Source organism: Dasypus novemcinctus, chromosome 12 (genome assembly GCF_030445035.2).
Source record: "Dasypus novemcinctus isolate mDasNov1 chromosome 12, mDasNov1.1.hap2, whole genome shotgun sequence".
Classification (NCBI taxonomy): Eukaryota; Metazoa; Chordata; class Mammalia; order Cingulata; family Dasypodidae; genus Dasypus; species Dasypus novemcinctus.
The window spans coordinates 104,283,878-104,297,893 of NC_080684.1; the positions used below are offsets into that span (position 1 = coordinate 104,283,878).

The following is a 14,016-nucleotide window of genomic DNA, read 5'->3' on the forward strand; positions in this document are numbered from 1 at the left end:
CATTTAAATGACTAAAAAGCATATGAAAAGTAGTTCGACATATTAGTCATTAAAGAAATGCAAATTAAAACTATAATGAGATACCCACTAGCACAGCTATTATTGAACAACCTGAAAATAACAAGGGTTGTGAGGATGCATAGAAACAGGAAGCCTCATTCATTGTTGGTGGGAATGTAAAGTGGTGCAGCCATCATGAAAAACAGTTTGGTAGGCCCTCAGAAAGTTAAACACAGGATTACTATATGACCCGGCAATTCCACACCTAGGTACATACCCAAAAGAATTGAAGGCAGGGGCTCGGACAGATATATTTACATCAATATTCAGCACGGTATTAGTCACAGTAGCCAAAAGGTGAAAGCAAACCAGGTGTCCCTCAACAGATGAATGGATAAACAAAATGTGGTATAGCCATACAATGGAATATTATTCTGCCATATTAAGAAGTGAAGGGCTGGTACCTGCTACAACATGGATAAACCCTGAAGACATCATATTAAGTGAAATAAGCAAGACACAGGACAAATGTTGTATGGTTTCTCTTATTTGAAATACTTAGAATAAGCAAATTTATAGAGACAGAGAGCAGAACAGTTGTACCAGAGGTAGGGGAAAGGGAAAACCGGAAGGTTTTGCTAAATGCATATGAGCTTTGGTTTGGGGTGATGAAAACAGTCTGGGAATAGATAGTGAAAGTTTACAGTATTGTCAGAGTACTTAATGTCAAAGAACTGCCTACTTAAAAGGGTTAAAATTATTTTTATATTATGCATGTTTTACCACAATTAAAAATGAAGTAATCAATTATTATTTTTTTAAAATGTGGCATTGGCCAATGGAACAGAAAAAGAAGCCCAGGAACCCCCATGTGATGCAGCACAGAGGCGGCAGTGAAAGCCAGAGGGAAAAGGGTGAACGTCACATCAAATGGTGCTGGGACAATGGGATATTCACAGAGAAGAAAGTGAAATTTGATCCCTGCCCTACATCACATGTAAAAAATCCAGTCTATACTTCAAGACCTAAATGTTAAAGGTGAAATGGTAAAGCTCTCACAAGAGAACCTAGGCAGATATCTTCATGACTTCAGAGTAGGGCAGGATTTCTTAAATAGGACCCACAGGGAAATATTAATAAATTATGCCATATTAAAAAGAATTATTTTCTCAAAATAATCCACATTAAGAGGGTGAAAACACAGAATATAAACTCAGAGAAGGTATTTGCAACACATATCACTTTAAAATGACTGGCATCCAGGCCATCATAAGAGTTCCTTATTTGTCAATAAGAAAAGGCAAACAACCCACTAGGAAAACCACAAAACGTCTTAAACAGGCATTTGACAAAAAAGAAAACCTGACTGAGGAATGAGCAAATGAAGATGCTCAATGTCGTATGGCTATGCACATTAGCATGCGTGAACCTAACAAATTTATATTTGTGTGACACTCTCCTTTCTTCATTGTCAAGGTAAGAAGTCAAATCACAGAACAATGCATTGATACGATGCCATACATTTAAAGTTTATATACTGGCAATACGAAATAGGCATTTAGTTTTAGGCAAAACTAAACAGAGTATTTAGGGCTGCACATGTAGTTGGTAAACTGTACAGCAAAGCAAGGGCATTATTACCACAGGCCAATGGTCACCTCTGGGCTGGAAGCAAGAGCATACAAGGTGTCTATTGAAGGGACCGGCAACCAGTGGTTCAGGGGTCAAATCCAGCCTGCTGCCTGCTTTTATAAATAAAGTTTTATTGGAACACAGCCATACCTATTCATTTACATACTGTTTATGGCTGCTTGAATAGTTGTGATGGAGACCTTATGGCCCCCAAAGTAGAGTAAAAGTAAAGGGCCTCTGTTTACTCTCTGGCCCTTTACAGAAAGTGTACTAACATCGCCCCCCCTCCCCCAAAGTAGTGGCAATATTCTATCTCTTTTATCTGGATAAGTGGTTAGTTACATGGTGACTACTTTAAAATTATTTAAACTATATTAACATTTTATAGGTTATAAACTTTATTTAAATTATTTAGCATATTATATTCATACCAATCAATATAATATTTATTACATTAATTAAATTGTACTAATATACATTTTATACTCTATAGATTCACAACTTTAAAAACAATTAAGCTTGAAAATACTAAGTTTGGAAGATCCACAGAACTTGAAAAATCTCAGAGCATGGAAGGCCTGCTGTGAACTGGCCCCAGCCTACCTCAGCCCTGCCTCAGGCGGCAAAGTGCCACTGTCCATGCCCGTGGACACAGCCCACTGAACTATCTGGCCTTTTTCACTCACCAACACCCTCATTTGTCCCCACCATCTGTCAAACACTTGCTCATCTTCTCAGACTAACTCGTGTTGCCTTTCCTGACTCCTTCAACAGAAGTGACCCCTTCTTCCTGGGTACCCCTACTTCACCTAAGCCACTTTTATGACAACAGAAGACAGCACATCATAGCATGGTGTTTAGACCATGAGCCTCTTGGGGGCACAGTGGCTTTAGGACCTTGCAGCAGTGCATGGTTGAGTCATAGTTAAGTGTTTGCTGAGGAAACAAATGAACTTATTTTCCAAGAACCCTTAAACAGAAATGAGCATATGAAACTGACTCAAAATGGGAGGACACCCCCATGCTTCTGAGAATTCAGCTGGAGACCCCTGGGCTGAGTGGCTAGCCAGGTGGCTCTGTCTGAAGAGAACTGAGTACTTGAATCTTTGTTCAGATTCCAAAAGCAGTATTACCATGGAGTCCATCGTTTTGGATCTTAACAGATCTCCTGGTGACTCCCCAGCAGAAATGCAGCAGAAGAAAGACAAGCGCCCCCCCCCCCCACCGCCCCCCATCTTGTGGCGCACACGGGCTCGGACCGCTAGCACGTACAGTGAAGGACAGGGCCCGTGGCTGCGAGCGCCGGTCTCGGGACCAGCTGGACAGCTGGAATTCTAGTCTTATCTACGTATCGTAATACTTTCTGCAGGCTGGAATTTAAAACTAATTCCTCAAGTGCTTCCTTTAAATAAAACCAACAGAATGACAGAGGTGTCCAAAGTAATGGGAATACATGCAGGGGAGTTGGGGCCTGTGGGGGACGGAGGCAGCGTGGGAGCCGGGGGCAGGGGTGTGTGTGCGAGGAGCGCAAGGCGCAGCTCAGGCAACGCCGGGCCCTTCCCTCCCTCCTTGGACCTGCTCTGGCCTGCTCCCCTTGGGTACCCCTCTTTTTCTCCCGCTTCTGGCAAGAAGAGGAGGTTTACACGCGCGCCCAGGCTGTTTTTTCAGCAGCAGAGGTTCCCGGCCTCTGGCATCCTCTAAACGCAAGGGGTGGGGTTTGGGGTTCTACGGAACATCAAGTACCAAGCTGGCTAAGGGGGAGGGGGAGCGGGGCCTGGAGGTGCAGGCATGGAAGGACCCTTGGAGGAGCGAGTTGAGACAGTTGGAGAGGAGGTGACACCAGGACAGGCCGGCAGGAGCCCACAGAGAATCGGGGCAGCAGGGGAAGGAGCACAGCTCAAGAAGGATGAACCTCGCAATGGCAGAGGCAAAGAGCCCAGCTCACCTGCTCCTCTCCACCAAGCTGCCTGTTCGTTTTCTCCACTGCCCCCGTCACGACAGAAGGAATCCGCCCTGTCGTTCTTTTGTTCTTTGGCTGCAACCACCCAGACCCCCCTCTTTGTCCCCCCACTGGCCTGTGCACTGCACCGGGCAGGCAATGACTTTGTTCACCCTGAATCTTGGGGTCCCGCCAGTGTGCAGTCGGTATGTGCTGAATACATCAGGTTGGGAAGGCTGGGGGTGGGGAGGGCCTGGGAGAGGCCCTGGGGTCTGTGGGGAGCAGTGCCAGGGCCAAGAATGCAGCCTGCAGGGAGAGGGAAAAGAGCCAAGAGGGGCAAGGAGTGTGGAGTCTTGAGAGGGGAAGGGCCACTGGGCAGTGAGAGCAGAGGCAGGCGGAGAGGAGGGAGGCTCTATTTTCTTGAAAAGGTCAGACCGGAGTGAGCGTGAAGGTCAAAGGGAGCTGGTGGGGAGGGCAGCGTGGCTCTGTCCTCCCCCGCGGTGTTGGCTGTGGTTTGAGCTGACCTGCCTGCACTCCCATGGCCCAGGGGCGGCTCGGGAAGGACCACCCAGCCCAGGTAGGCGGTCTGGAGCTCACACTTATGAGGTTTGCTGGGCTGGGCCAGGGACCCCACGTTCCTGTTTCGGATCTCCAGGTACAGCCCAACCAAGATCAACCAGTCCCTCCAACACCCCCGGTCCCCGAGCTCCTCCCAAGTCAGGCACTGGGCACAGCCGCACAGCCCGCTCCTGACCCCTCTGCCGGCTCACTGAGTCGACCAGCTCCTCGGCCAGCTCTGCCCTTCAGTGGAGCTGACTGCACAGAAGGAAGTGGCCCCAGTTCTTACAAGACTGAACTTCAGGTTGGGCACATGCCAAGATAGCACAGACATAGAAAATGTCCAATGCCAATGAAGTGGAGACATTCTTCAAAATAATGTGACAATACTTCCAAACTGCAGTTGTTAAATATTTTATAAAATAATGACCCCACATCCTAGAGCTCAGGACAAACCCAGTTTCATGCATTGGGCTCCACCATCTCTTGGGTATAGCTGTCACTTTAGGATTATGCATCCCTATCTTGACACCACAATCACAGTGTGTATGTCTGCATGTGGATGGTAGTTGCCTTACAAATGCACTTTCTATCAATTCAGCAAGACAGGAGGAAACAGCTCTTTAAAAAGCATTTTTCTAATTGTGTAAAATTAAGTAGGACAGCATCTTGCGTTTTTCATTTAAATTTTAAATTCATATCCAACGTGAAGGAATGCCAGGAACTTCTACAGTCATTTATCTTTCTAAACACCAGTTGACCTTAAATATGAGAGTTAGTTTGAAAAATTACTTAATAATAAAAGGGGTCACCAAATTGGATGTATAAAGTTGTTTTCCAACTTGGTAGCTGGATCTGAACAAACTGATCATCCAGTGATCTTGTTACATTGAAATAAGTTTTCTTTCCTTTCAAGGAAATAAACATTTTCTTACCTTTGACAAGTCTGACCATCTGTTTTTTGCTTTGGTAGCAAGATATTGATGAGCCTGTTTGCATGCTAGTTCTGAATCCGTAACCTTCTGTTTTGGTCTTAAAAGAAAAAAAAAATAACTGTGTTTTAAATTTAATGGGCTCATTAATCTCTCGGGTGTTCCCCTATCCCCCCGTTGGTTTCAAAGATACTGTTAAAGTCTGTTATTTCACATCTGGTCTAAGTTAATTCTTAAAATACAGTCTTATTTCCCCAGCTGCATGTTAGGGAAGCCTTAAATTGTCTAAGTCCTTGTTTATTTTCAGTTAAATGCTGTTCAACTTTTTTTTTTCCCAGTTCACATAACAAAGAGGGCTCATTTATTCTCAGGGGAAAAGAACACAATATAACATTAAGTGTCTTTGGAAGAAAACAACTGAAAACTTTTATTTCTGAATTTACAAGTTGGAGTGATAATGCACTCAAGTAAACTGCTGAGGAACAATGGGGGGTAAGGAGGCCACTACTTACAGAGTTCCGAGTCTCAGCTAATTTCCAAAGGCTAGCCTTGTAGGACTTAAACACCATCAACATACTATTACATTTACTCGCAGGATGATTGACAATGAAGACATTGAAACAAAGTCCTGTGCTCCTCTGGCTTTTGTTAGTTGACAGTGAAGTGCAAGGAAACCTGTGGCTAAAGGAACCTGGAATTTTCCCACCTGCTAAAACTAACTAGGGGAGTATAAAATTTTGGAAAAACCCACTGCTACTTCTTTCTTTAAGTTGCTTTGCTCCTTGGGGTATACTCAATTTTAGGGAACTTGAACTTCTACATACCCAGATCTGTACCCGAAATATTTTCCCCTGCCGTTAGTGAAACACTAAAGATCGTCCTCTGGCAAAACAACCAAACACACAGCTACCGCGACGCTTTCTTTAATGGGACCACTTCTGTGCATCTGTTCAGAATCTGCACTCATCCAAATGTGCATTTGGTGATAATTGCATCCAGCCTAAGGGTGAATAAGGGACACCTGACCGGGGCGCCATATAGAATCTCATATGAATTTCTCCTCAAGGGGTCCCAGAAAAACAGATGGGGAGACAGAAAACAAGCTCCATGTAGTTCTTTTAAAAAAAGTATTATTTATGCTTTTGTTGATGAATTGCTTATAAGGGAAAAAAGATCTCAAGTCAATTAAAATGCTGCCAGTTGAGAAAATGCAAGAGTTCTTGTCTGCCAAACTGTGGCAGTCAAGGGTCTATGTAATTCCCCAAGGAGGCGCTGCTTGAATGTGACCCTCTCTGTGACACAGGTGGGCTTCCCAGGGGCACGAGGGCCACCTAAACCAGTCATTCCCAGACAAGCAGGCTCTCCTTGAATTTTTATAGCACTGTTGGCATTATCCCTACTTTGAAGAAGAGGAAGCTGGTTCAGAGAGGTTTAGCTTGCCAAAATTGCACAGCTTATCCCTGGGAATACTGGCGTCCATCCTCGTGTCTCTCTGATGCCATAGCCTTGCTTTTCTCACAACCTTCTTAATTTTCATCTGAAGCTGTACTTTTGATATCTTCCTCTATCTTTACTTTTCACAGGAGAAAATCCATTAAATATTACATTTCATAGTGGTTAGGGTCACTTTGGGTTTTCCTACTTCGTGGACCCTCTTCCACCTAATGTTTCTATTGCAAGTCAACAAATCCTGCATGGCCTAACTGCCAGCAGAGCGCCAGGCACGGAGCGAGGTCCTCACGCTGTAAAGCCTCCAGCTGCAGCTGACCCGAGAGGGCTGGCCTGGCTGGAACAGACAGCAAGCCAGTTCACAGCTACTGCAATCAACAAATGGAGCGGTAAGGACTGCTATCCACGTGGCTTCCTTTGTAAGTCCCTTCTAAGGAAATTTTCTGCTCTCGGATGGCTATCCTGGACAGCCACCCCCCAAATTCCTCGATGATGGACAGCCCCCAGCCCCTATGGGTCAGCAGTTCATGGTGGCCATCATGACCTGAGAAACCTACTCTGAGTCACACAGAGAGTGTCACAGTCAAAGCAGCACTTCAACTTCCATGGTTTGGCAAACAAAAGCTTGTGCATTTTCTTGACTGGCAGGGTGCTGAGGCCCGGCTGTAGAATAGGTAGGGTCTTCTCCTTCTTCCCAAACTATTGTTTAAATGGACCACAGGAGGACTTGCCTAGTTTCATTTTCTCTCCTGACAGATGATGTTCTGCCCGGCACTATGCCAGATGGAGGGACACACAGGGAAAGGATGGCTGGCATGCCTCCCTTTGTTGAGACTCCTCTCTTTTAAAATCATCGATTATTCTGTATTGTTAAATTCAAGGGTCCTCTGTTACCTGTGTCACTATTAACCATCCACACTCTCTTTAATCACCTTCATGACACTGTTCATTACATGGCATGAGAAATACAAACACCTGCCATGGGGCCTGGCAAGTATATGCCTCCAGTTGGTATCATTTTCCTTTTTTTTTTCCCTGGCTCCTTCCTGTGGCCACACCCCTTTTCTCTCCTCCTAGCCTGAGGTTTATTTACTCTTCCAAGAGATCATCCCTTCTCATGCCTCCAACTACCATCTTGATGTTGTTTACCAATAAATCTAAACTACAAATATTATAATCTCACCTGTTTTTCAGTTCCATCTCTCTCCAACTGCCTACTGGAATTCACAGAATCATGGAATTTCAAGGGTGGAAAAGAACCCAAAGGTCAACTAGTCTAATCCCCTAACTCTACTTTTCCACCAAAGGTTTTGGAAAGTCGGAGATATCATTTTGCATTTTTATTATAATTATTGCTTAAAAGTCATAATAATGTATATTCCCCTGCCTTCACCTTTAGACTTCTCCTAAATCCTACCTGCACCTATAGAACTCACCTGGACCTTGCCAAAAGTGCTCTCACATAGATGCTGAGGGCATATGCTATCTTAGCCAAGACTATACATCTAAACTGGTCTTGATATCTCCCCTCACAGATATTCAAACAGCATCCACTCCAACCACATTTCTTTCCTAGGCCATATGGCTTATTTCCTTAGTTACTAATGCTTGTACAAGGGATCCTACTGATTTTCCCATTCATTTCTTCCCTTTCCCACTTACATGTACCCTCTAAAGGAGTCAAGATATTTTTCTATGGCTGGCTTATATTACTTCACTTCCCCACTCCAAATGTTTCCAACAGTTGCTTATTTTCTCTCTGATTGCCTGGCTTTTTAGAATCTGGAGCATCAGTCGGATTCACTCTTTCTATGAGTCAATCACATCTATATTGAACATTTACTGTGTGCTGCTCTAGACACAAAAAGGAGCAATGTAGACAGAGTCGATACCCTCAAGGAGCTTATATCTTAATGGAGGGAAACTGACAACATAGGGATAAATAAGCAAGTAAGACAGTTTCAGATACTGAATGTGATAAAGAATGATGGAGGCATACCTTCACTAGGAAGGTCAGGGAGCCTCTCTTTGAGACAGAAATTGAGGAGGCAGCTGTCTGAAGATCTTGGGAACATCATTCTAGCAGTGCAAACGTTTTGAGATGTGCTTCTGGTTCCAGTTAAGAAGGAATAAGCACACTTCACCCTGTTTCTCCCATTGACTACAAGTAAAAACCCAGGATGGAATAAAAAAAGTAACTGTCTGAGGACACTAAAAAGTAAATATTAGGAGGAAGATGGAGAGGGAATTTAAAGCCTGAATAATAACTGGGATGGTATTGAGTTTCATGTGTTTCTTTTCCCTCCCATATTTTCCAGGTTAGACTGGAGAGCTGCCCTAATTCTGGAACTGAGACATGAACATGGACAGAAAAAGCTCCAAAAGAAAGACCGTATTTCTGACCAAAGAACCAGTAATGAGGGCCCCTGAAGGATAAAGATTGTGTGTGTGTGTGTGTGTGTGTGTGTGTGAGAGAGAGAGAGAGAGAGAGAGAGAGAGAGAGAGAGAGAGAGAGAGAGTCTCCCTTTTTTTTCCCCCTCCTTTTCCCTTCCAGTCCTGATCTGAGGGAGGTCAAGTCACAAAACTGCACTTTTGAGATGCTGGCAGCAACATCAGTGGATAAGCAGGTACCTACAACTCTGAGAAAAAAAAGGAACTGGGAATAGTGGCCCCTGTGCTCCAAAGAGTTTAGGGAATCCATACTATTTTTCTCTCTTTCTCTCAAACATATATAAGCCAATGAGCCAAACGAAAATTTTAGAAGTGGAAAATACAATAACTGAAATAAAAATTTCACTGGATTGGTGTAATGGCAAAATGGAAATGACAGGAAAGAGCCAGTGAATTTGAAGATAGATTAATAGAAATAATTCAGTATGAATGACAGAGGTGAAAATAGAATCTATGGGACAAAATCAAAAGGTCTAACATTCATGTCATTGAACTGCCAAAGGAAAGAAGAAATTGATACAGAAAAATAAACTGAAGAAATAATGGCTGAAAATTTTCCCAAATTGGTGAAAGACATAAATGTACTGTATTAGTCAGACAAAGGGGTGCTGATGCAAAATAGCAGAAATTGGTTGGTTTTTATAAAGGGTATTTATTTGGGGTAGAAGGTTACAGTTACCAAGCCATGAAGTGTAAGTTAATTCCCTCACCAAAGTCTCTTGCCACATGTTGGAGCAAGATGGCTGCCAATTTCTGCCAGGGTTCAGGCTTCCTGGGTTCCTCTTTTCCTGGGGCTCACCTTTCTCCAGACTCAGCTGCTGTTATCTCCACAAGGCCAGCTGTAGACTATTAGGCAAATGGCTTGTCTCTCTTCCTGGGGCCTTCTTTCTTTCCTCACAGACCAAGCTCCTCTGTGTGCTTACTTCCCAGGGCTCCAGCTCAAGACTCCAGGGTCAAACTCCAACTCTGTCCTTTCCCATGTCTTTTATCTGTAAGTCCCCACCCACCAACGGGCAGGGACTCAACACCCTACTGATGTGGCCCAATCAAAGCCCTAATCATAATTTAACCATGCCCAGGTACAGAGCAGTTTACAAACATAATCCAATATCTATTTTTGGATTCATGAACCATATCAAGCTGCATGCATGGATTCGAGAAGCTCAGCAAACCCCAAAAAGGATAAATGCAAAGACAGCCATGCTCAAATATTGCAGTCAAATTGCCGAAAATCAAATTTAAGGAAAAAGTCTTGAAAGCATCCTGTGAAAAATGACATGTTTTATATAGGAGGAAGACCATTTGAATGACTGCATATTTCTCATCAAAAACTATGGAGGCCATAAGATAGTAGAACAACTTTTAAAAATGGTGACACAAAAGAACTATCAATCTAGAATTCTATATCCAGCAAAAATATCCTGTAGGAACGAAGGAAAAGTAAAGATACTCTCAATGAAGGAAAAGCGAGAGAATTTGTCTCCAGAAGACCTATTCCAGGAGACATGTTAAAAGCAAAGAGAAACTTGGAACTTCAGAAATAAATGAAGAGCAGCAGAAATGGCAAATACTGTCATTAGCTGTAATACACCATTTTTCTGAGAGTTCCAAAATAATGAAGCAAAAACTGATGATTGAAAAAGAGAAATAGACAAATCCACAATTATTGTTGGAGATTCCTATCTTAGTAACTGATAGAACAAAAAAGGCAGAAAATAATTGACATTTATAGAAAACCTCTACTCAACAGTAGCAGAATACAAATTTTATTTTCAAATATACTTGGAATATTCCCCCAAAATAGATCATATCTGGGATCATAAAACAAACTGCCATAAGATATTTTAAAATAGAGGTTCTTAACCCTTTTTGTTCCACAGACCCCTTTGCCAGCCAGGTGGAAACCATGGACCCCTTACTAAGTCCACACTATACTGTGTGTTATTTAATACATATATCACACCTGTATCCCCACAAGATTAATATTTTTTTGAATTTCAATTCAAGCTTGTGGATCCCTCGATAAGAACTCCTGTCTTAAAGGATTAAAATCAAAATATGTTCTCAAGTCTTAATGAAATTAAACTAGAAATCAATAACAGAAAGATATATGGAAAACTTACAAATAATTTGAAATCAAACAATATACTTCTAAATCATCCATGCATCAAAAAGGAAGTCCCAAGGGAAATTAGAAAGCATTTTGAACTGGATGACTATTAAAACTACAACATATTCAACTTTGTGGAATGCAGCTAAATAAATGTTTAGAAGACAATTTATAGCATTAAGTTCATATATTAGAAAAGAAAGGAAGCAAATAATTTTTTTTGAGTGTTTAACTTAAGACAATAGAAAAATAAAAGCAAACTAAACCCAAATCAAACAGGACTAAGGGAATAATAATGACAAGAGCAGAAACAAATGACATTGAAAACAGAAAAACAGATGTATTTATTTGTTCTTGTTAGAAAAATAGATTTTAAAAAAATCAATGAAATGGGAAACAGACTTGGCCCAGTGGTTAGGGCGTCTGTCTACCACATGGGAGGTCCGCGGTTCAAACCCCGGGCCTCCTTGACCCGTGTGGAGCTGGCCCACGCGCAGTGCTGATGCGCACAAGGAGTGCCATGCCACGCAGGGGTGTCCCCCGCAGAGGGGAGCCCCACGCGCAAGGAGTGCGCCCCCCGTAAGGAGAGCCGCCCAGCGGGAAAGAAAGTGCAGCCTGCCCAGGAATGGTGCCGCCCACACTTCCTGTGCCGCTGAATGACAACAGAAGCCGACAAAGAAACAAGACGCAGCAAATAGACACAGAGAACAGACAACCCGGGGAGGGGGGAATTAAATAAATAAATAAATCTCTAAAAAAAAAAGAGTAAAACGTTTTTTTAAAAAAAATCAATGAAATAAAAAAGTGGCTGCTTGAAAAGTTCAATACAATTAATTAAACTTTAGCTAAACTAATGAAAAAAAGACACCAAATATCAATATCAAGAACAAAAAAGGAATATTGCTAAAGGCCCCCAAGGACTTCAAAAGAATAATAAAGAAATACTATACACAACTTTATTCCCATGAATTCAACAACTTAGATGAAATGGAGCAATTCCTTAAAGACACAAATTATGAAAACTCACTCAAGAATAAATAGAAAACCTGAACAGTCCTATAACTTAATAAATGGAATTTGTAGTTTAAAATCTTCCAACAAAGAAAACACCAGGTGAATTCTATCAAATAGCTAAAGAAGAAATAATACTAATCTTCTACTGAAAAACAAAAGAGTTGAGAAAATTTCCCAACACATTTTATAAAGCCAGTATTATCCTGATAAAAAACTAGGATTGATATTCATGACTTTTATTCTTCTTAGAGGTATTCCAAAGAACAACAAGAAATTTTACATATTTTTTAATAGAATAAAACTCATTCTATCTTACATTTACCATCTGGATTCACTGTACACTTTTATATACTAAGATACATTATGAGGCCTTGGTAATATTGATCTTAATTTTCCTGTATCTATTCCATTATCCTAGGAAATATTTTTTCATTCCTCATCAATTGTTCCCAACTATACCAAAAAAGACTAAAAGAATAGGAAAACACAAAAATGATAAATCATCTAATAGAACAATGTAATATAGAAATTAAATCACCACTATTTCATCATCCTTCAGTTTTCTTACTCTACTGTCCAAAAACTACAGTATCTTTCAAGAAGGCATAGCAGAAGGAAGGGACCCATCTTTGTGGTCTTATTTTAGCTTTCACTGAACATGATTGAGGATTTAAAATTCTTGTTTTCTGTCCAAATGGCAGAGGAAAGAAAACTGACAGAGGAAGATGTTGCAAAATTATGAGATGAATGCAGAGAGACAGAGGGCAGCAATCAAGACTCCAGTGATGATGGTATAAGCCTAATATCAGACTGTGAGTCTTCAGATGGTAATACCCTAGATGAATTTTTCAAACTCAAGAATTGATAAGTGAATGATATATTGCTAAGGGCAAAAAGGAAATTTGATATTTTCATTCATTTGGTCATTCAGGAAGGACAATATTTTGCGATAAGAACCTGGACCATTTGATTTTGCTAAAAGGACATGTGACAGTATCTTTTCATCTTTTATGATATTTGTGTACCAAATGTACTTAATATGGATTGTAGGTAGATAAATGGTCTAAGCAGCTGTGTATACAAAGTGACTGAAAGGGAATGGATGATGTAGAAATAAAGCAAGTCATTGGCCTGATCATTCCAATTGTTATTTATAAATCTAAAAATGAAAATGTTTTACAGTTCTGAAGCAAACATGATAGTCATTCTCTCTCGAACAAAAATATGAGCCATCAAAGTTTTCAAAAGTATTCCCATTTTAATGATGCAAGAAAAAGTGAATGCTCAGAGGGCAGAGGGGTAGAAAGGAGAAGGCAGGCACGCTTCCATGAAGGGATGGCGTCCAGGTTTGCCAGAGAGGAGAGTGCAGCCGGGGATGGTAAAAGAGGGCAAGCTCTCTAGCTAAGAAAGTGGCCCCTCCCAACAAGAACTTGGGCTCAAATGTCCCCCCCACCCCCATCCATCTTGTGTCCTTCTAGACAAGTCACTAACTTTTCTCTAAGCCTCAATTCCTTCTCCTTTCAAATCAGATAGTCACACATTCCATGCAGGGCTCACAGGGTATGAAAGGCTTCATCTTCATGAAGCACAAGCACTGGTCCGTGGGAGGGCTTCGCTTTCTAATGCAGGACTAGGATCAGCTCTCAGGGCTTTCTCCCCTGCACCACTGGATCCTAAGATGGCTCTCACTGGGTTCCAGGCTCTTCCCCTTTTAGGTCATCCTCCACTCTGGGGCGGCTGAAGGATCTTTCTAAAGCACAATTGTGGCCTCCTCCTCCTCCCCTGCCTACCAACACAGGAATGGACTCATCAGCGTGGCACTGAAGCTCATTCATGGCCCTGCCCTCCTGCCTCTCCAGGCCTACTAGCCCACCATGCTCCACCGTGCATGCCATTCCTGCACACACATCCTCTCCCCATGTCAAGAATGT

At 42.1% G+C, this 14,016-nt stretch overlaps 1 protein-coding gene across 2 annotated transcripts in view; it reads right to left on the bottom strand.

Moving 5' to 3' along the window:
* EFCAB6 (EF-hand calcium binding domain 6) overlaps positions 1 to 14,016 on the bottom strand; it is a 294,900-nt gene that overhangs the window by 85,618 nt on the left and 195,266 nt on the right. For both annotated transcript variants that reach the window (XM_071219103.1, XM_023588220.2), the window contains one exon: positions 5,065 to 5,161. In XM_071219103.1, the coding sequence (XP_071075204.1) occupies positions 5,065 to 5,161 (97 nt within the window). The remainder of the gene's footprint in view (positions 1 to 5,064; positions 5,162 to 14,016) is intronic.